General features: G+C 46.2%; 1 protein-coding gene across 2 annotated transcripts in view; it reads left to right on the top strand.

Moving 5' to 3' along the window:
* Positions 1-21,722, top strand: part of LOC8034064 — a 103,371-nt gene that overhangs the window by 42,064 nt on the left and 39,585 nt on the right. Inside the window, exons 2-5 of one of the 2 annotated variants that reach the window (XM_042288913.1) lie at positions 6,166-6,238; positions 7,581-7,856; positions 15,428-15,553; positions 19,521-19,688. The exons of the other annotated variant lie outside the window; for it this stretch is intronic. Coding sequence (XP_042144847.1) covers positions 6,166-6,238; positions 7,581-7,856; positions 15,428-15,553; positions 19,521-19,688 — 643 coding nt within the window. The remainder of the gene's footprint in view (positions 1-6,165; positions 6,239-7,580; positions 7,857-15,427; positions 15,554-19,520; positions 19,689-21,722) is intronic. 2 annotated transcript variants of the gene reach the window in all.

The raw sequence follows: 21,722 nt of genomic DNA, 5'->3' as shown, positions 1-21,722 counted from the left end.
AAAGGCCTTCGCGGACCCCCATTTCTGAACCACTGGCCTAGGGGACTTATATTTTGAAACAAAATACAAGACATCCATCGACCAACGCTTGTTATCCCGACCATCCGACAAACCTTTGCGTTCTGTGACGTCACGACGCAGCTACGGATGTCAGCCATTGACACTGGCGAAATTCGGGGTGCAGTTTCGTACCTACGCTCATGAAAAGTTTAATTAATAACGGGAGATCATATATCAAAATAAAAATGTTGTTTGTCTATATGAAGGCTCCCTCGACGTAACGAGTGCAAAAACTTAAGTACTTCCGGTTTTGACCGGACAATCCCTTTAACGCGATGTCATTCGCTCTTGTGATATGGACCCAAACCAGCATTTAGAAAACCCGGATCTTGCCCGGGGTTCGAGCAGTCCATCGCCAAATTTTACTCTAGAAACTGTCTGAAACCGAAACCAGACGCCCCAGGCGCGCCGGAAGGGCAAGTCTTCGTTTCGTGCCAGGGACCCACGTGGTATTGACGACATTTGCGTCACATTTGTTTCGTGACAGAGCTGATTGCGGCAGACGCTCCGGGCCGCCTCCGGGGCTGGCCAGATAAGGCGATAAACCAACTTAGCGACCGTGACACTGCAACAATACTAAAAAAAAAAGAAAAAAAAAAAACAAGCTGCGGGTGATTCTTGCTTCGGTCCGAGCGCGGCCTATGTTATGAGCCGAAGGGCCAATCAAACAGCGTAAGAGGCACAACGTCATGGCGTGCTCTCTGCAGTTGATAGGAGCAGCCGGTATTTGCCGTCTCTCTGTGCGCGCTCCTCTACCGGCTAGTCCTATCAAGCGCACAGAGCACGCCATGACGCTGCGCTTTCTGCGCTCTTCGATTGGCCCTTTGGCTCACAACATCGGCCGCGCTCGGACCGAAGCTGAAACGTAGTATAATAAAACCCGAGACTTGGGAACACGGAAGTGTGTTATCAGTGACGCCAGTACTCTAAGCTGATTCGAAAGTGGAAGAATGAGACCAACCTGTCATGGTGGCTAAGTCGCTTTGTCGCCTCCTGTGGTCAGTCATGGAGCGCCTGCCGCAATCAGCCCTGTCGCGCTGTCACGAAAAAAATGGAAGCAAAGTCGTCATAACCACGTGGGGTGCCTACGTGCTTATGATGACATTTGCATCGCTTTTTTGCGTCACATTTGCGTCACTTCGGTACGAAACGGGGGTTGCCCTTTTGGGGCACTTTGAGGGTTGGGTTTCGGTTTCAGACAGTTTCTAGAGTAAAATTTGGCGATGGATTGCCCAGGATTTCTAACAACTGGGCAAGCCTTCGACATTGACCGCCTCCAATTTTGCAATATAAGCATGTGTCCTAAAGCCTCCAATTAAAAAGTTAATTAATTCTAGTTAACTATTCATCTTTTAGATGCATCTCTCCACGGGGCACGGTGCCGCCGGGGCCGAGATGCGCTCCGATAGCAAATCGAAACTTAAAAACCCGTCGAATTTGTGCGGTTTTTCAGAAAGCTGTAAAATACTTTGCGTGCCTTCTATCGTTCTTCAATTTGTTGCTTTAGTGTTTTTCGACGATGTTGAGCAATATATATATATATAATAAAGCAAAATTTCGCGGGTGTTCCGACACCTGAACACCCCTCCTGGCTATGCGCCTGCGCTCCCCCTCTCCGCACCCCAAAACGTTAACATCACAACCACTTCAAAAAAAAAAAAAAAGAAATTGGTTATGTTATTGTATTTTTACGATAAAAGAATGATAAGTAAAAGATAAGGAAATATGTGTGAACCAGAATTGGGGATAGCCCATAGATGGCGCCACTGAGTTTGTTGCCAAGCAGAAAAGGGTGAATAAGCATTGCCAACTGAAGCACATTACCGTGCCGTACATTGGTTGCTCTATCCAACAGGACAGCAGAATAAGGGCTATCCTAACGGAATGTGTTTTCTGTGGTCGCATCATTTGCTAGACCAGGAGTGCATGTTTTACTCAGTCTGGTCCACTTTGGCGCATTTTTCGAGTGTGCTCATCACGTGGGTCCGGACAGCAACTCGCACGCTTTGCTGGCTGTCGGTAAGGTCTCTACTTTTGTTGTCGGTCCTTCCGAAAACAAGGGATTAGGAAAGTAGGGCTGCTGTGTGGTCCTAGCTGGAAATGTATGTGCGTGCCACAACTTTTACGCTTTTCAAGAGGCGCACACATTTTTCTTGCATCTGCCGCGTCCGGTTTGGATGGCCCTTTCTGCTCACAATCAAGAGGAGGGGGCATCGAAGCACTTCTGGGGAAAAAGCTGGCTCGACTGGGGATGTCGGTCTCGTCTTCTGTACTCCCTTAAAGGGATGCTGAACCGAAATCTGGATTCCCCAAAACACGCGGCAAAAGCGTGCAACAAGATGCTACAAACACCAAAACATCACTCGTACAGCGATATCTCGAACGGATGACCGTATTTTTCAAAAAAGGAGGCGCATTTGGCAGGAATGTTGACGTCGTGTTTCTCTGAGAAGGAGAGGGAACGGCCTCGCGTCTTCTCCGCCCCGCAGCCTTCGGGGAGCGAAGCAAAGAGAGGAGGAAACTAGGTATCTTGACGTCACGCACCTCGTCGACCTGGTTCAATCTCGACTTCTTTTTCCAAAAATATGGCCGTCCATTTGAGATATCACCTTACTAGTAGTGTTGTAGGGATTGTAGCATCCCACCTACATCTTCAGCATTGTTTTTTTGAAATCCAAATTTCGGTTCACCATCCCTTTAAAGGGACACTGACAGGGCATTTATGCTCACCAAGGTTTTTATTTGTACAATACATATGAGAGCCCAACTACCCAGAACACAATTCGCAGCTCGAAATTTATATTTTTCCGCTCGCAAAACCGCCGATCGAGAACTGGCCAATTTGAGTCGTGCTCACACTCTTCTGCGTGGTCACGTGCCGTTTTCTGCAGTTTAGACACAACCATCAAATATTACGATAGTCGTGGGTCATCGAAGGCACATACCCAATACTAAAAATAGGTGATGATATGATATCCATTTTTTTGTGGCTTTAAAAAGCTGCAAATACGTTGATTGAAAAAAAAAAAAAAAAAATGCTTGTGCAGTTATGTGATTTTTGGTAACTTTCTGCTCTATATTTCTTCTTCCTCCTCAGTTCAGTTTCGGGTTCAAGCAGTTGCACTTTTCTACTTTCTTAAAGATGTAGGTGACACTGTAGAAAAATATTGATTGGGTAGTCTTCTGACACAATAATAAATCGCCTGGCAAAGCATAAACATAAATGTTTCGTGTGTGTCAATGCCCCTTTAATGCAAAAAAAAAAAAAAAAAAAAAAAAGCTAGACTGCAGTTTTTTTGCGCGGACGCGTGTATGTTGAGAACGAGCCGATTCACGTGGCATAGGAAGGACACGTTATTTATTGGGCATGTTGTGCGGGATTAACGAACTAACTAAATCAATAAAAGTGCTATTTTGTTTTAGGAGCATTGGTAATTATTCTTTAAAATTTACAAGGGGGCACTTAGTAAGCTCTAATCAATTTTCATCTCTCCCGACGTTTCAAAGCCGGCTTGACTCCTTGTTCGTGGGTATGTAGACCCAAAGATGTGGACCCAAAAGTCGCAATCTGTCATTTTCTTCTTTTTGCCAGTATTGTTTCTTTTGTTTTTGCGTTGACGCATCGCAGCCCGCGTATACAGCTGCTTGACAGCGTTTTGGTGGTTTGGCTCAGGTTGTTGCCGGTATTCTGTAGATGCCAAGAATCTAATAAGAGCCGTCTCCCCCAGTTTCCTTCTCTGTTGGTGAAAGAACTGCCGTCGAAGGCCACGACGTGGCCGGTCTTCTCAGCACGTTCCGCCGGATTTGCCTCGGACGTCTTGCAGATGTTCGGGAAAGTTACTCGTTTCCCCTGCATACGTCACATTCACGCAGGAAATCGAGTAAACTAGTCCTTGAGCTTTTACAGTGGAGCTGTTAAGGGCTAGGTTCCCCAGGATTGTGTCCAGTACCAAATGTCGACACAAAACTCTGGTTGCCACCGTCGCTCATAGATGGCGGTAGCTGTCCAGAGTTTCGTGTTTGCCGGTTGTCCGCTTGCTGCCGTCGCTCATAGATGGCGGCCACCTTTCGAGCCTTTCCACTCTGGCTTGCCGACTTGCGTCTGGCCATTACTTCATTCCCACCATGGTACAGCTTCGCTGGTCTTCTTTCTTCACCAAAGTGGAAAGGCTGACAGTTTTTTTGGGGGGGGGACGGCCCTTTGGGAGAGGAAGACGATGGCCTGTTGTTGAGACGGGTGTAACCGCGATGCCGTACAGTCTCGGAGAGCGGGCGAGGGCCTCGCTCGTGCCATGGAGGTGCAGGACGCACGTGCAGCCGGAGATGTTTGTGTTCTTGGCTGCAGGAGGGTGACGTAGTGTCACCTTGTTGACGAATCTTGTTGGGTAGCTGTTTTTGGGGAGGCCTCGTTTTATAAAATCGACTTTCCTTTCAAGTGACTTTTCTGTGGAGCGGACCCTGAGGGCGTGTCAAAAGTGCGCACGCAGATATACAGTTGACCGTAAACGAGGAGCCAAGCCGGCTTCGAAACGTTGGGCATGATTTGCCACGTGCCACATGCAATAGGAGTCGCAGAAAGCATTAAAAGAAAATGAGTGGCGTTCACCCTCTCAACTCGCAGCCCGAACAAGCAGCCACGTGATCTGGAGCCGATTGCATGCTGTCAGTGTTGATCATAGCCATGCGGTGGGGTCGGCAAGGTGCAGAACACAGCCCAAGTTCCAGATATTGTTATGGTTTGGCAATTGTTGTCATTGCAGCGATTGGACACGGGCCACTGCCCGAATGCTTGTCGAGCTATCGATTATCACAAGCCCAAATGGAGTGCTCGTGCAATGCTTGGGTCCAACCTACGAGCCGCATTCAAATATCATCACTGCAACCCCCAGCTACGTCGTCAAGTTTTGCGAAGGAGAAATCGGAATAAAACGCTCGCGTTTGTCCTTGAAATGCAACAAAGGAGGGGGCATTGCATGCGAGTATACTTGGGTCCCACTAGTGCCGCTCGTGAAAAGTTAATATTGTTACGAATGACAAGTGATGAGGCAGCGGATGACTGAGTAATCTGAACGTTTAATGGGGGCGAACTTGTGCCCAAAAATAAAAGGAATAAGACAGATAACAACGGAGCGTCGCGGGCGTCGAAGGCGGCGAAGCAGCACGATCGAATGCTGAGGCGAAACTGACTCTGGCTCGCTATGCGAAGCCCCTTACGTACACGAGTGAGCTTCTGGAATAGTCGGCGTAGAATGTTCGACGCGTAGAACATTCGGACCTCGAACAAGCAACAGGGTTCTCGAATTTACCAGAAAACTAAATTGCAGGAATAACAAAAGGTGCGTCGCTCCCAGGAATCGAACCGTGGCTTTTCACGTGGGAGGTGGGCGCGATAACCGTTAGGCCACGTGCACGCTGCCTACTTGGCCAGCTGCGCGCGCAGCAATATCATTGCACAGCCCCTTTAAAGAGGGGAGTGGGTCACATTGTAATAGACAAAAGCAAAATCCACTCACGGGACACTTATGCAGAATTAATTATTTACTGCAGTTTTAAACAAATGTAATGAGGGCATTGACACTAATAATGAGGACAGCTGGTTCCACTCTGACGACAGTCTAGGTATGAAGGAATCGGGCTCAAGTTTGACAATGAGGAGCTGATAATGGACCCGTGAAGAACTATAAGAAAGGTTTTCTTTCTGCCACGGACGTTGACCTACATTTATGTAATTGATGGGAATCGCATCCTTTGGTTATTTCCACCTAGAATGTTTTGATTAGGTTTATGATTTTAATTTTCCCAAATGACTCTAGCACTAAGGACCATTCTGCGAGTGTAGATACGCAGACTCCACACACGGGCGTCTTCAGCGACAACGGCTCTAAAGCAAAAACCTTCATGAATGGCACTTTGCACGTCCGTTCGTCAATGCCTTATTTCCATTAATTTACTTTTTTATATTGATGAGGCGAGCATGTGCTCTCTGTGTACCTATATTCCCAGTATCTCTCTTTATGTTTGGGCAATTCGTCAAAAGCTCTATTGGTCTGTGCGATTGATTCTTAAACATTTTTCCTCTAAGTGGCAACTTTTCCCGTTCTACAGATCGTCCGATGGAGACCGGAGTTTCCGATGAGCTGCACAAGCCTCACGTGCCATGGATCCCCTCAGATGGAAGGTAAGATAACTTTGCTGGGAATCTAGCTCGGAGGACACCAAGTAGTGGCTCACTGTTATATGTACTTGTGACCCATACCTGCACAACATTGAGTCGAATATAAGTGGCCTCGAAGGAGGCCAAGAGCTTGATTCACTTTAAGGGTTTTCCTCGAACACCCAAACCTGGCAGCTCTACCATTAGCTGAAACCAGTCCTTTTTTGGTTTTGTTCAGTCTAGAGCAAAGAGAAATCTTTTCAATTAGTCAAGCTGTACTTTTCAGAAACTATACAACTTTGTCTAAAGGGTAAGAGTTTAAAAAATGTAACGCTTGTTTTTTTGATGCAATGCTGATCACTTTTTTTATAACCTTGTCTCACAAAACTAAGTCAAAAGGAATCGGGGATTACTATATTAGAGAGTCCTACGACCGTTCCGACGGCTGTGATAACTACACCCCGCCGCCGCCTCTGCACATGCATTGTATCGTTATCGGAGGTGTTGGAGGCGTCGGAGCGACCTACTACATGTCTCTATTACTGGACACATCCTAGTACCCTGTTTCAGCGTGATTTGATAGAGCAGAAACTATAGTGTGCCAGGTAGAGTGATGGAGTGATGCATATGGCACTTCTCGGTGGGAGTGCTCTGCTACGGTATGCTGTCCTTTGCGTCGCTGCGAGGCTCTAATTGGCTCGCCCGGACTGTGGCTTTCGCTGTTTGCCAAAAAAGAAAAGAAAAGACTGCATTTGAAGGGATAGTTTTTCAATTCCTACACTCCATAGGAATTGAAAAACTAGCCTTTCAAATGCAGTCTTTTTTTTTTTTTATGCTTGGTAAACACCAACTTTGGTAGCTAGCAGAAAATCTTTGTGCCTCCAACCTAGGATATTTTTCTCGAATTATTCTTCTTAGACTCCTCAAAGTGGCACACCGATCTCACACCCTGGAGTCACTCTTCTTAAATGGCCTTAACCGACATTTGTTTGCTTTAGAACTGGGACTCTTCTACTCGGTTCATTTTTAAGGTTTCGATTATGTCTTCTGTGACCGATTTGCTAAAAATGGGGGCCGCGAAAATAAAGGGTTTTACAGCAATTTGCAACCGATACACTGGAAGTCCCGAACTGCTTCTCTGTGGACAGACGACGTTTGGTCAGCTGCCGACCGGTCTTTTAAACTCTTAGGGCTCTATCGCGCGTTCGGTAATTTGTTGGCAATTTTCGGTCATGGATCGCCAACCTTTTGACTGCCAGTCGCGCACGGCGCCAGTGTGGTCTCTCGCTGTAAGCGGTCTCGCGAGACCAAGACACACTCGGTCGTAGACCAACGCAGATGCGTGAACCCTCCTTTTACCGTGCAGTAGCAGCGACTCGAGCGCCGGGGACGACGAATGGCGGCCGTGTCGCCGCAAGCAGACGCGCAAGGTCAACCCGCTGCGCTCTCAGGCGACGAAGCTGATCTGGAAGCGGAGGAAGGCAGCTGCCCTGCTGCTGCAGAAGCAGATGGCGCAGGAGAGTGGCGCCTGGTCGTCCAGTCGGCCGCAGGACTCGGCGTCCACGTCGTCTCTTGCTCAGGCGGCGTCTTTGGTGCCACCTACGCAGTCTGCTCAACGCCCCGCTGCGAGGGCAGTCAGCGGGTAAGGGGCGTATTTGTCGATCGGGACAATGCACGCTTATTTCGAGGAAATTGATTTTAATTTGAAGTGCATTTTAAGGGATTTGTGCCCTAATTGGCCGGATTTGGGGGACTAATGTCCCACTAAATTTATCCTGGGTCATATCGTCGCACTGATGGCACCAGCCGCTAGGATGACACCTGTCAACTCTTTTTTGGCCATCAGTTGAAGAGGTTAGCGCTTCTGTTTGCTCTGGTATTTCCCGTAACAGTTAGTGCATAACAGTTTGTGTGCGTAACGAGAAATAAGTGCACATGTTGTATGCATTATGAATGTTTGGAGATGGGTCTGAAATGCATTTAGCCGAAGCAAAATAATAATTTCATGGCTCCTTTAACTCAGTCAGCTTACAAGTAGAGAATTAGAGAGGAAAAAAAAAACGGCCTACATTTATCGTTTGATGACTTGGGGTATCATCTTCAGATGGTTCATTTGTCCCATTCAAGAGTTTATCTTTTACCATATTCACATATCTAATTATTAGTCATGTGCGAATAGTGGATTTTGAGTTCGAAGCAAAGTCAAAGCGAATAGTGGTTTGGCCGAATATTTTCTAATCAAATATAGAATAGTTTGTCCAATATCAAAAGTTAAATTGGACGTTTAGGGATTTATACAGCGTAAGGTCGGTCTGCCTGGATGGGGCGACACTGGTTTACACTGTAGATGAGCAATTGTGCCAGTGCAGTACGACTGCTAACCTGGGTTCTTTAAACATGCCTTACAGTGTAGTGATACACGACCGCACGCCGGTACGAAATGCTGACTTCCAAATAATATTTTGATGTATCTGTTCTTTGGCAAAGATTTAAGCTTATGTGCATCTTTTGCTTAGACAACTTCCTTCCTAATAGACACAGGTGTCCAAAACAAACCAATCCGTGGATTGATAGAAACATGATTTATCTCAAACATAGATTAAAAAGAATGAGAAAAAGAAAATGTCATCCCAAAAGGTTACGCGAGTTACAGACAGTTAACCAGCAGAGTTGCACAGGCTAGAGGAAGCTACTATGTAAATGATTTGCCGGCTTTTCTGAAGGATGACCCTGAGAAATTTTGGAAGTAATTGGCCAGCAAGAATATTCCTGTTGAAATAATTACGATAAATGACGGTCTTGTAACAGATAAAAAAGAAATTTCTCAACATTTCAACTTTTATTTTCAGTAAGTGTTTGGAGAAAAAGACGAGTATGAATGTTGCGCTTCTTCGTCACCCATGACTACCGATTTTATTTCCTATCAAGGTGCCTTTTCAATGCTGTTAAATCTAAAAACGAAGTCTGGCGTAGGCCCCGATAAGATTCCAAATATTTTTCTTCGACGGTATGCAGAGTCACTGGCATGTTTTTTGACGATAATATTTCATACTTTGTTTATCACCAGTGTGCTTCCGAATGACTGGCTCTTGGCACGTGTTGTTGCTGTGTTCAAGAAAGGAGACCCATTATCGCTAACAAACTATCGTCCCATTTCTCTCACACACACCTGTTGCAAACATGTGGAGCATATCATTTTAAACTTCATTTTTTCTTTTTGGAAGAGAGCAACATTTTGTCCCCCTCCCACATGATTTCAGAAAGGGATTTTCCACCACAACTCGGCTTTTAACCACGGTTCACGACTTCGCCGCTAGTCTCAATAAATCTGGTCATGTAGACATCATATTCTTGGATTTCAGTTAAGCCTTTGACTGAGTTTCTCATGGAAAATTAGTATTCAAATTAGAAAATGTTGGGTCCTGTTGTTAAACGTATTAAATAATATCTACAAGGGCGTAAACAGTTCATTGATGTTGGTGGAAAATGCCTGCGGAAAGAATCACAAAAATAAACCAATAAACGAAAATATTTTTTTTAAAAACCCACTTTTTCTAGAACTGTTTCATTATGGGTTACCAACAAAAAATTTCCACTCGAGTTTATTTACGATGTTTGTAGCTCCCCTGTGCGTGAAGTTTCGGAGATTAATATCTAGGACCGACGATTTCTAACTCTCGTGGGATATACACATCGATAACATCTGCTCATCTGCATTCCGTAAACTTGGTTTCCTTGGCCTTAAACTAATGAAAACACCATCTAGTGTCAGACTTTTAGCTTATAACACTTTTGTGTGATAGAAACTTGGATACGCCAGCCTTGTCTGGGATCCCTTCACTAAAAAGAACATTTCGAAGCTGGAAATACTTCAAAAGCGCGCATTGAGATTCATCTATGGAAAATTTTTAAGATTAGACTCTCCATCTTACCTTATGAAAACGAATGGCATAGCTACACTTGAGCTGCGTACGAAGCTCTCCGGGCTAAAATTTTTATTGCTTATGGTACAAAACAATGTATGGCTTAGCACACATAATCACCTTATCCCATTAATGTCACGGCCTACGAGGCACCATAATCAATATTTGTCAACACCAATCTTTGCACAGATTAACCATTTAAAATTTTTCTTCTTTCCTCGCACCATTTGGGAATGGAACTCTCTACCTTCTAGTGTTTTTGAGCCTACCGATTCTTGCGATGCCATTGATAGTTATTTTTCTTAGATGCTTTTATTGAACTTCAACATGATCCCGACCGAAATGCAGGCCTTTTTAACCGGATTATATTAAGTGTATCGGCGGCCGACTGCGCATATTACGAAGGCCGCGGTGCCGAAAGCATGCAAGCCTACACAGGGGTGCACAGAGACCCTTGCATCCCCCCCCCCCCCCCCCCCCCTTCTCCACCGAAGCAGACGTCAAACTGGAAAAATGGCAAACAAGAAAAGGGATTAAACGGGTGATGGAGCTCGGAGCACCGCGCGTCAATGCGAGGACGCGGGCAGGGAACAGCGGGAGCAGCGTCAACAGCGTCCGCGTTGTGACTCTACTCACGGCGCCCGTAACTGACGCTGCCCGACTCCCGTCGGAATGTGATCAAGGGAGCGACGGAGGAGATCATTCCTTTAGCAGCCCCCAACGCACGCACCTGTGGCATACTACACGTACACGTGCGTCGTATGGGAGACTTGGAGCGTTTACTGAAAGTCGCTTAGATTTGCGAGGTTGAGAAAAGTTACCGATCCAAGTCCGAAGTCACCGAAGAATTCGACGTCCCGGCATCGGCTGTTCGACACTTTCCACCATTTTGCAGAACAAGCAAGGCACATTGGACGGGTTTGAAAAGCTTCTCATGCAGGAGAAAGTGCGCTCGTGACCCAAAGATGAAAAGGTCGCCAACTGCTTTGCGACCGTCGGACTTTCTTAGTTAGCATGCTTGCCGAGTCAGCGCACGATTCCCAGAGCTGCAGCGATTTGTACGGGAGTTTGTGAAAAGATGGTTGGCAAAGTGACCGAGGCTAACTTGGATTCGTTCGTGCTTGTCAATGCGGACGTTCCCGTTGTTGCTCCTGTTACGGATGCTGGGACCGTAGACCTTGCGTGCGGCCAGGGTAAACACAAAGCGGCGTCGGAAAGGCACTTGGGGAAACGCCAACGACTGCGGAGACGCGAAACATCCTACGGCTGCTTCAAAGTGGAGTGCAGCGGCGGCGACAGTGTTCTTGCGATGCCTGGAGTAGTTCGAGAAGAACTGATGCCCGGATGAAATTATCAGCAAACTCCATTTAATTTTTTTTTTACTCGGTAAAGCTGCCGAGAGATGTTCATAACCAAGGTTTGATTAAATCCACTGTCAGAATGTATCGTAGTGTTCCCGTCCACCTTCGAGGCTGCTGGCACTGTTTTGTTGACTCTCACTTTTGTCGAATTGTCGCTTATATTGAATATTTTTGCCTTCCCATTGTCTTCATTATAACGACGAATTAATAGTGTAAATCAATTTTGAAAAATTTTTTTTTTTTTTTTTTAATTTGGAATTTTGTGGCTATATTTTCTCTTAAATAGAGCCCAATCAATTTGTGTGTTTTTATTTATATTCTAATTTATTTAAAGTTTACTATATAGGACCTAGACATTCTCTCACAAAGTCGCATATCTGCCACTGTTCTGTTTTACTTGCATGTAGGAATGCAGAATGATTTCATGCTTTTAGATTGACTCTTATTACTAACACCTTAACATTGTGATGTCTGAATGCAGCATTGATTCTGGCTTACTTCGCATGTTGTCCAATTTCTGTTCTTGCTGCATGACACACTTAATTTAAAATGCATTGCCATACTTTCACTTCCCGATGTTCTCTAGCTAACATGGTGTGACTAGACTAACATGTTTGTACTAACGTTGCATTTGTATCATGGGCAGGCAAGTTGTTTCCAGGGGGTAAGTGTGTCTTAGTTTGCAAAGCCCCAACTCCAGTGGCTACTTTCCCGTAATGCACGCAGGCATTGGAAGAAGCCCTCCTTCCACCATTCCCACTTTCCCGCAGCGCATCCGTGCGCATGGCGATTAGTGCAGCCGCTAACAATAAGAGAAAAATCTATTCGGAGTGCTTCGCCGAGGCAGCTGCACGCGTTTCAAACAATTCTACTTCGTCGCAACATCGTAATGCAGTCGAGACAAGTGGTCGTTGGCCCACTGAATTTGCTTTCTTGGAGCAACATGGATTTGCCCGACGCGTGTGTAGTTCCTTCATCCTCCAGTCATCATCTTTGTAACAGGACCGGTATTCCTTTTCTTGCTTTGTACAGTTAGAGATGGTGCTTAAAAAAGTTGCAAATTTCTCGAGCCTCTAGAAAAACTGGAAAAACATTACTTGTGGGCAGGGAGTGCCCATAGGTGATGTTTTTCTAGTTTATAAAGAGCATTTCATTAGACCTGGGCCCCCTATTGACGCATAGCTGTGTGCTAAACAATCCTTAGTAATGTCACGAGATGTGTGTGTTTCTGGACTGCATCGTTGCACCACTGCTCGGACTGGGAAGGGATTCTCGGCTATCACTCGAGAAAGGCAAGGGTTCCTCGCGAATGAAAAGTTTGAAAACGAGTGTCTGGTTCTTGCTTGGGACGTGCGGTGGCAAGCATCATCTGCTAGTCATTATACCAAAATGAGTTGCTGGGCGAGTTGGTTAGACATGTTGACTTCAACAGCGCAAATGGAATGTAAGAGCGGCATCATATACGAAAAGCCATTGTCATGTGGAAATCTGTATCTGGGACAATCTGGGAGGTGCATCAGTGTGAGAGTTGGAAAACATGCACTTTCCCTTAAGTCAACACTAGTGGGCCATCTTGCTGTAGATGCGAGAGATTGCGGGTGCATTTTAAGGAGCAAAAGACGAGAGGTGTATGAGGCGTGCAAGATTGCGAATAAGGGCCTAGCCTGTATAAGCACGCCTTCGATCGCTCCAACGGCAAAAGAGCTCGAATTTTTTAAATTTAGTTTCTAAATTATTGTCTTCTTTCTTCTTTTTTTCCTTCTTGTGATAGTCAGTACCCTTTTAGGTCACCGTCAACTTTCTTGTTCACATGTGAATATTTTAACATAGATATATTCACTTGGGAATTGCTTAATAATGTAAATTGTAATTTCTTTAAAAGGACTCTCAAAGAGGTTAATTTTTGTAACTATACCTCCTCTCTCTTCCTTACTTTATTAATGTTACCGCACTTGACATCTTACTTCTTTTTTGCTACTCCTTCATTAAAACCTCAGTTGTGAGTCAGAACTCTTTCCGTCCTGTTGTCTTTTCCTTCTTTAGCTTATTTGCACTGTTTAAGTCACCATGCTAGTCGTTAGTAATGACTGCGCAAGAGACGGGACAAAAAGACGAAGAAGCACACAGGATAGCGCTTGTCCTGTGTGCTTCTTCGTCTTTTTGTCCCGTCTCTTTTGCGCTATTTTTAATATGAATGTCCACTACCAACTTGCCCAGCAGACCAAGCTTTTACAGTAATGACTGCTTTACCTTTTTCACAGATTTAGAAAATTCATAGTTTTTTTTTACAACGGAGGACTGAGCCTTGAGAAAGGGGAAACGAAATAGTCGAAACGGTACATTGTTTTTGTCGACTAATGACTACGGACGCATTATGGTGAAGGAAAGAGCTCGCAGCCGAGACGTCGCTCACTGTTCGCCGAAGAGAATGGAGTTTGCCGGGGCAGAGCGTCGTCGTTGTACGTGCAATCACTCTTTCTCACCTTTTGTCCCTTCTCTTTTGGGTGCAGAAACTCTTCACTTTCTCTAACCTCTTGAGTGCGAAGGGACGTGTTTTGGTCACCTCGGCTCGCGGTATAAGGTGTGGATCAGTGGCCCCGCAAACGACCCCTCGTGCCGGAGGATCGTCTGCGGCGCGAGGGGCCGTCTTCCCACCTCGAGCGGCAGCCAACGAACCCCTCCCTATCTGGGCAATTACGCGGTAAAGCGGCGCAGGTCACCGAAGTAACTCGAACGACGACCGGAACGAACGTTTAATGTTGGGCCCTTTTTCATTGACCCGGTTCAAACAAAGCCAGGAAGAAAAGGATGGTGGAATAGGGTAGATGGAAGTCCCGGTCTGCCCTTACGGACGTCGTAAACGGCAGTTTAATGGACCATTTGCTGATTTCCCAAGCGCCCCGGCCCGCACTCGAGGAATCATGGGAACGGTGTTCCTTCAGCTCCCTAGTGATCGGTAATTTCGTCCAATCGCATGGTTACACAGTTTTGAGCGTAATTCAGTCATTCTTACCGAGCGCCTTATAGAGACCAAGGACCTGTCGCATCACTTATAAATTTTCTCATCAGTGTCGGCATTTTTGATACTGTGCATGCGATCCACCTTTCCACATGGCTGAGCTGCAGAAATCTCTTACAATATAATCATTCTCATGATTGTTGTTTTAGCAGGAATTGCTTAAAAAGCAAAGAATTCACAACAACCAAAACCAGGATTTAGCTTGGAGTCCGGGGGGCTGTTTATAGCATTTTTAGCGTTTTTAACTTAATATCAGCTTCTTTGAAGCTGTAAGAAAATGATATTAATGTAAGATTTCTGCAGCTCAGTCAGGTTGAAGGGTGGACAGCATGCACAGTATCAAATACGCTGACATTGACGAGAAATTTTAAAAGTGATATGACGGGTCCTTGGGCGCTATTTGACGCTTGTTTAGAATGACTCCGAACTGCACTCAAAACACTGTAACCATGGAAGTGGTTGAAATTGCCAGTCACTAGGGTGCTGAAGGAACACCGTTCCCATGGTTCATCGAGCGCGGACTTGGGCGCTTGGGGGATTTAGCAAATGGTCTATAGGGAGGCCCAAAGTTGCCTATGCGCCAAGGGCTAAGCTGTCTGAAAATACCCGGGGGCGGTCGAGAAAGGGGAATTCAGTCTGGACGCCTGGAATGCACCTCCGACCGACGACGTCGAAAGTGGTCCCTCCATTCCCACCCCGTTGTTGAATAGCGGTGGATGTGGGAGCGGCCAGAAGTTTTACCGTGACTTGTACGCTTGATAACTACCGGGACTTTTGGGAGCTCGTCCGTTGCCAGGACTGCCGCACGGGCGGACGCCAAACAGGCCCGTCGGAGACGCAATCCAGACAGTCGGGGAAAGGGGGTTTGAGAATGCAATGAGGTGGCAGCGCGGGGCTGCGTCTTCCACAGGCCCGGCCCCACCCCTCCTCCTCTTCAGGGGGTCAAGGCGAGCTGGCAGAGGCACCGCGTGGCCAAGCTGTGCCTAGCACACCAGAGGGACAGGCTCTCGAGGGTGCTGCTCTGCAGGGAAGCCATGTCAGTCCTTTCTTTCACTCTCTCTTCCCCGAGTGCATCTTTTCCTTGTGACTAAGTGACTAACGTCTGTGTGGGTGGGCTTGTTCGCTCAATAGCATTTGAGCGCAATCAACCGCGTTACTACTGCACCGCCTGCGACGACGCCAGCGCCATCTGTCAACCGACCCTGGAACGTTCCCACTTGCGTCGAGCGTCCTTTTGACGTGGGCTCGAAATAATTCCGACGACGTTACAAGTGACCTCTTTTTGTAGATGGTGTATATGGTGGTAGATGGTAGATCTCTCGAATGCTGCAATACCTTAACAAAAAAATTTTTAAACGTCGCCCACCCCCAATTTCTGTCGGATGTCGCGTGATGTCCACGGGAATTGCATGGACTGCGCAGTCTGCGGTGCCAGTACGTGTGACGAGCGAGTTTCTATCGGGTTCCCGCGTGTTTATTGCACCGCGACACACAAATCTCTCGCGTTTGCAATTTGCGGTGTTCATTGCCTCAATGTACAAGTTCCCGCAATTTTTGTCCGTGACGTGTGCGCGCGATATAGGTTCTTGCGACACCCAGGTTTGTAGCGGGTTCTCGCATGTTTGTCGCACCGTGAAGCGGTATCCATCCCCGCGACGCGGGAGTTTGTAGCGAATTCCCCCACGTTCATCGCGCCCTGAAATGTGAATTTATGATCTGCGGTTCGCAAGGTTTGAGCGGGTGCCCCAGTGTTTATTGCAAATTTTTGATAAAATTTAACCGACATATTTTTAAAGATTGCCCACCCCATATTTTTTACCATTTACCTCTTCATTTTGGACAGGCATTTTTAGGGGATTTCACCTAGTTCTATGCAGATAAGCTATACCATAATTATTCGCATAATGAATGCACTTTTTTTTTCCAAAAAATGTACACATATTGGGGGGGGGGTTCATTACACGGGCTAAAATTTCTGCATTTACACACATTAGGCGCCAATATGACACGACAAGGTACTGTGGAACGTCTCCAGTGATGGAGGCGCACCTATAGCTGGTCGGGGGCATGCCACAGTAACCATAAATTGCAAACCTTTTTAGGGCGCTTTCGGGGTGCCTTTTGTCAAAGGAAAAGCGCCCTACGAAGCTCGCTCAGCACGAAAGGCAATCTGACTGTTCTTAGGCAATATATATTGCTAGTATCCGGCGGCGCGCTCAGGTATATCGGCGACTAGGCGACTACGTGTATAAGCACTTGTACGAAGTCCAACCGCCGAAGCCTGCAAGCACGGATCAAGTTTCGTTCACGGAGAGGGTACCAGACACTCTCAGCCTACAGCGCAGTGTGCACCTCGCTGTGTCATTCTGTTACGGATTAAATAAATGCATTCTGTTTGAAAGCGGACCACAGACGATGGCTTGTTTGTTGACATTAATGCATCTGATAGCCGAAGAATGTCCGGGGCTCGGCAATTTTTCGACCCAAGCTTCGTCAAATGTGCACAACACTCGGTTTCACGGTTGATCACTTCCGCAACTACGCACTGGCGGCCATTGCCAGAGTGGCTTGGCTTGGCTTGACTTGGCATGCTCGCTTGGCGGCAAAGGAAAACTGGCTTGGTGGCTTGCTAAATTGGACGTAATTCGAGACTCGCAGATCCGAAAATAGGAGACGTGTTGATTATGGGAGGGAAAAAAAAAAGTAAAAATATTGACGCCCGTTGTGGGGCGTGCGTTCACTATGCGAGTGCATTTATTACGCGAGTAAATACGGTAGTTCACAGTTCTATGCAGGCAGCGTGTTCTTCTATCATCGCAAGTGGTCGCAGCGCAGTAGCCCTTTCACCACAGCATTTTTCGGCACATTGAAAGTGCAGTACCCATTTTACCATTATCATTGATGCAGTCAAACAAACACCACAAATTTGTGAACCAACCTCGACGTAGAGTTGCCAAATGTTCCTTGGCTACCTTCCATGCTTTGTTTTTGTACAGCAATGTGGCTTTAAAGTGGAGTCTGCAGTCAAGCTGAGGTGGCCTGAACTGGCAGCAAACAGTCTCTGTTCACGGACTAGATTTTGGCCTTCTTGATATCCCATACTGTTGCGAATGCACTCATCCCCTGGTCTTAATGCATCGGCTCTTGAGTGTCCCCACGTACATCTTAATACCAAACTGAAGCGGGTGGGGGCGTGCTGAAACATCGGACCTCCAGCTGGAAGGGTGGTAGGTAGATGCAAAGGCTCGTCTCTACACTCCGTCTTTCCCCAGTCGGAGCAGATAAGAGCTTCGTCTGCTCTTTGTAATGGGTATGTGGTATGCGGAGCGCAGCTTTGTCTGCTTCTTTTGCAGGGGTTGTGGTGGCGTTAGAATGCCGACCCCTGATTGGTTCTCAATGAAGGATAGTGGCTAGACCTCAAGGCAGCTTGCTTTAAGGTCTACCCTCTATTCTTCAATCGGAGCCATCCAGAGCTCGGCGTCTTTCTGACGTCGCCACAACTCCTGCGCAAGAAGCAGGAGTTGTGGCTTGCTCTCCGCGTTGGAATGCCAAGCTACAGACCCAGCAGAAAGAGCAGACAATGCTTTCATTGGCTTCGATTGAAGGGAGATGCAGAGGCAGAGGCCTTTCCAGTCGGATCAAGCTGCGCCTCGGTTAAAGGGGCTGTGCAACGGTGCTGGCTAACAGTGTTTCTCACTTTACACGAGCTTACTGGCACTAGTGGGACCCGTGTATCAATGATTTTCATTGCATGCTTTTGAAGGCTTCATCTTTTGACTGCCAGGCGCTGTGAATATCTTAATCGCTCGAAAAAGCTGGAGAGCGAACCTGCGGCCGCAATTTTCTGTTTTAGCCACTATGTGCCGTCGACTTAGCTGTACTCGCCAATACTTGAAGCTTCTTTATCGCCGCGTGATTCCGAGGATAAAATCGAGCTTCCTCTTTCATTCTCTCCTTTGCACAACTTGTTGAAAAACTTGTCGGGATCGCATCGTTGGCGTTGTCGACAATGTGATCCCCAGGATTTGGTCCTGGAGCTTTACAAACCCCTCCTGTAACATTTAAATGCGGCTCGTACGGTGAACACGGGCGTTGCGTGGGCGTTCGATTTGGGCCCGTGACATTCGATTTGTGCCCTGTGCTTTGCCGACCCCAGTTCGTAGTTATGATTAAACATTGGTGGCATATAGTCAGATCCAGATCACGTGACCGCTTGTTCTGGATGCGATTTGGGGGGTGAGTGCTGCTCGATTTTCTCTAATTTTTCCCGCGACTGCAATGGTGTGGAAAAAAAAACTAATGAGTGTTTCCAAGGTTACCAGTGTCGAGGAATAATTCTAGGCGGTATTTACTGAAAGAACAAAAAATAGTCACATCAGACATTATCCAGGGCGGGCGCTCGAGGCCTACATTCCAAATGTTTTAAAAATAGAGGCGGGCACTTATTGCGGCGTAGACGTAGGCTTGGTATTTTAGGGTAGTTGGGGTGGCTAAAGAAATTGGCAGAGCACTTACGTTAAAGGGCCCCTAAAAAGAAAAAAAAAGAATTTTTTTCCACAGTCTGGTTGGGACAAGCGTGTCAAAAAATTAATTTTACGGAAAAAAAATTTTTTTTTTTAAAGAGCAATATTGATGGCGCAAGACGTGATTTAGTCAGTAATCACCTTCTTTCCGCTTGTTTTCTCTCGGCATTTTGGGCGCGTAGACGAGAGGTGGATCGGCTTGGCCATCACGTTGAGGTGCAAAGTGTGTACGACAATTCCATGACGTCATGGACTTTGTGCGCAGAATTTAAAATAAATCTCGCACCGTCAAAATCTCTCTAAAAAGATTTTTTTTTCACGGAAATAATTTTTTGACAGGCTTGTCCCGACCGAACTGTTTAAAAAAATATATTTATTTTCTTTTCAGGGGCCCTTTAAGTCAAAATATTCTTTGCTTGGATAATGGATTGCCACTTTGCTCGGATAATGGACCGACCGTCTGGGTTTGCGTTTGCGCAGTCGTTACCCGATCTGCTGGTCAGATACCACCCTGGGTTCGTCTTTACCCGGGAAGGGCTCCAAGTCGCCGCTCAAGGCCAAGAATTCCGGCAAAGCGCCGAGGACTTCGTTGTCCACTTCGCCGAGGAAGGGCAAGGTGCCCCTCGAAGTTCGTCACGCCCAGCCTCTGTGAGTAGACGGGCTTTGAGACACGCAATTAAGAAAAAATGTTTACTTGTATTTATTCACATTCGTTAGTCATTATCATCATCATCATTTCTCTTTATTGTGCCCATAAACGACCAGAAGTCTGTAATGCGGCACTGGTATGTAAAAGTTAAGAAAATGATCATACACAAATTCCAGATGCCAAAATATACATCCATGGATTCTTATGAAGAACTGATATCCATACGAGCAAGTAATATACATCACTAAGAATAGAATAGCACATTATGCAATTGTCTTTTGAATTCAACATAGTTATTGAAAATATCTAAGTTTTCATTTCCAAAATTATTATACATGTATCTGCATTCAAGATAAAGGCAATGAGATTAGGTTGTTCTGAGTGTAAAAAGTAAGAGCACTCCTATTAAAATGAGCCGGAACATTAAAAATAACTTTGCGTAAAAGCTCGGAGTCTATATCATGATGAGTTACTCTGTGCAAAAATACTATGTCACGTGTAAGCCTTCTGGCGGATGAAACTTGAAGCTCTGGTTTAGCAAGGTGAAGTTCATAAATATAAAAATGTCTTCTGCCAAAATGTCTTTCAAAGGCTCTGAAGCTATGCGTACCATCGTCATTATTCTTTATCCTACATCGGGCAGCTTATTGAATAATTTATTAATTCGTTACACTCCGCGGATTACTAGATGGTTTGAGCAGGAAGACCAGAAAAAGAAAGGGATAGCAAAGACCGTACAACGTCGCGGAACAAGTTTGCGGTTAATAAAGGTCTCGAAAAATGTCGAAACGTTGCTAAGCCAGTACAATAGCTTCGGGACCAAGCGCCGGTCGGTACGTGCTGGATGCCTTTCTTGGGTTCGGTGGGTAAAACCCCCAAATTTGACTTCTCGAAAACATTGCAAAAGTGTGTGCAGCGTCGCTGCCCACGAGGTATAGACCCACACACGGCGCCGACTGCACGATACCACCACTGCGGCGGCGCTGCTATTGGCAGGGAGCGTGCGCGGATGTTCCACGTGTATGTGGTTCCCTCGCACGTGCAGTGCCCGCACCTCGTGCGTAAACTGTGCGTTTTCCCATACCTCGTCAAGGCTCGTTTGTAAATGGAGTGTTGGCCTGCATGATCTAAAATGATACGAAATAAGCGATCGTTGCTGGACAAACGCAGACACTGGCAGAGCTAAGAAGCAAAAAGAAACGAGCAAAGGCGCACCATCACAAGGTTAAGTAACGAGCAAAAAGCGTGGAAGAGGAAAACTAAGTCGAAAGAAGTTTCGAGACTCTGCGGTGTCGAGAATATAATAGTGTGATGATTTACGACGATATGCACCGTTCGAGGCGGCCTATAAAGGTGATGCGAGAGGGGACAAAAAACGAGATTTGTGGAGACTATTGAACCGTTTGCCCCCATGCGTCGAGGAGAATGTTCTGCATGCACTCGCCTTATAGATATATGGAAAGTAAATAACGAAAATAAGGCATAGATGAATGCATGTGCGAGGGTCTTTGGAGTTTTTGCTTTAGAATGGTTATTGTTGCAGATGCCGGCATAGGTAACTACACTAGCATCGTGCTCCCCGGTGCTTGGGTAATGTAACGAATGCCTAATCTGTTTACACCACTGCACGAGGCAAAATGGCACAACCGTGCAGGTATGCGTCGTGTTATACCGTATTTACTCGAGCAGTCACACTGTTTATGAAGGAAACCTGAGGGTTCACTTTTCTGCGAAGCGTGTGGCTTGCCAATCACCGCAATCGGCAGCACAATTCCAGTGGTTTACAGGACAGATATCGTCTTCGCGCGAAGATACCATTTGTGAAGATTGCATTTGTATGGAGAATTGTGTTCTCTCTTTGATTATTTGCTATGTTATTTATGCGCAACGCGATGATTGGCTGTGTATGTGTTCTGCGGAAAAGTAGACGCGAGGGCCTTGTTCATAAATAGTGCGGCTATTACTCGAGTAAAAACGGTAGAACTCTCGTTCAAAACGGATATGCGGATGTTATTTTCTAGCGACGATTTTAT

Source organism: Ixodes scapularis, unplaced genomic scaffold, assembly GCF_016920785.2.
Source record: "Ixodes scapularis isolate PalLabHiFi unplaced genomic scaffold, ASM1692078v2 PGA_scaffold11__112_contigs__length_91849675, whole genome shotgun sequence".
Lineage (NCBI taxonomy): Eukaryota > Metazoa > Arthropoda > Arachnida > Ixodida > Ixodidae > Ixodes > Ixodes scapularis.
The sequence above is the reverse complement of the archived record's forward strand: the minus strand, read 5'-3'. Positions and strand labels throughout refer to the sequence as shown.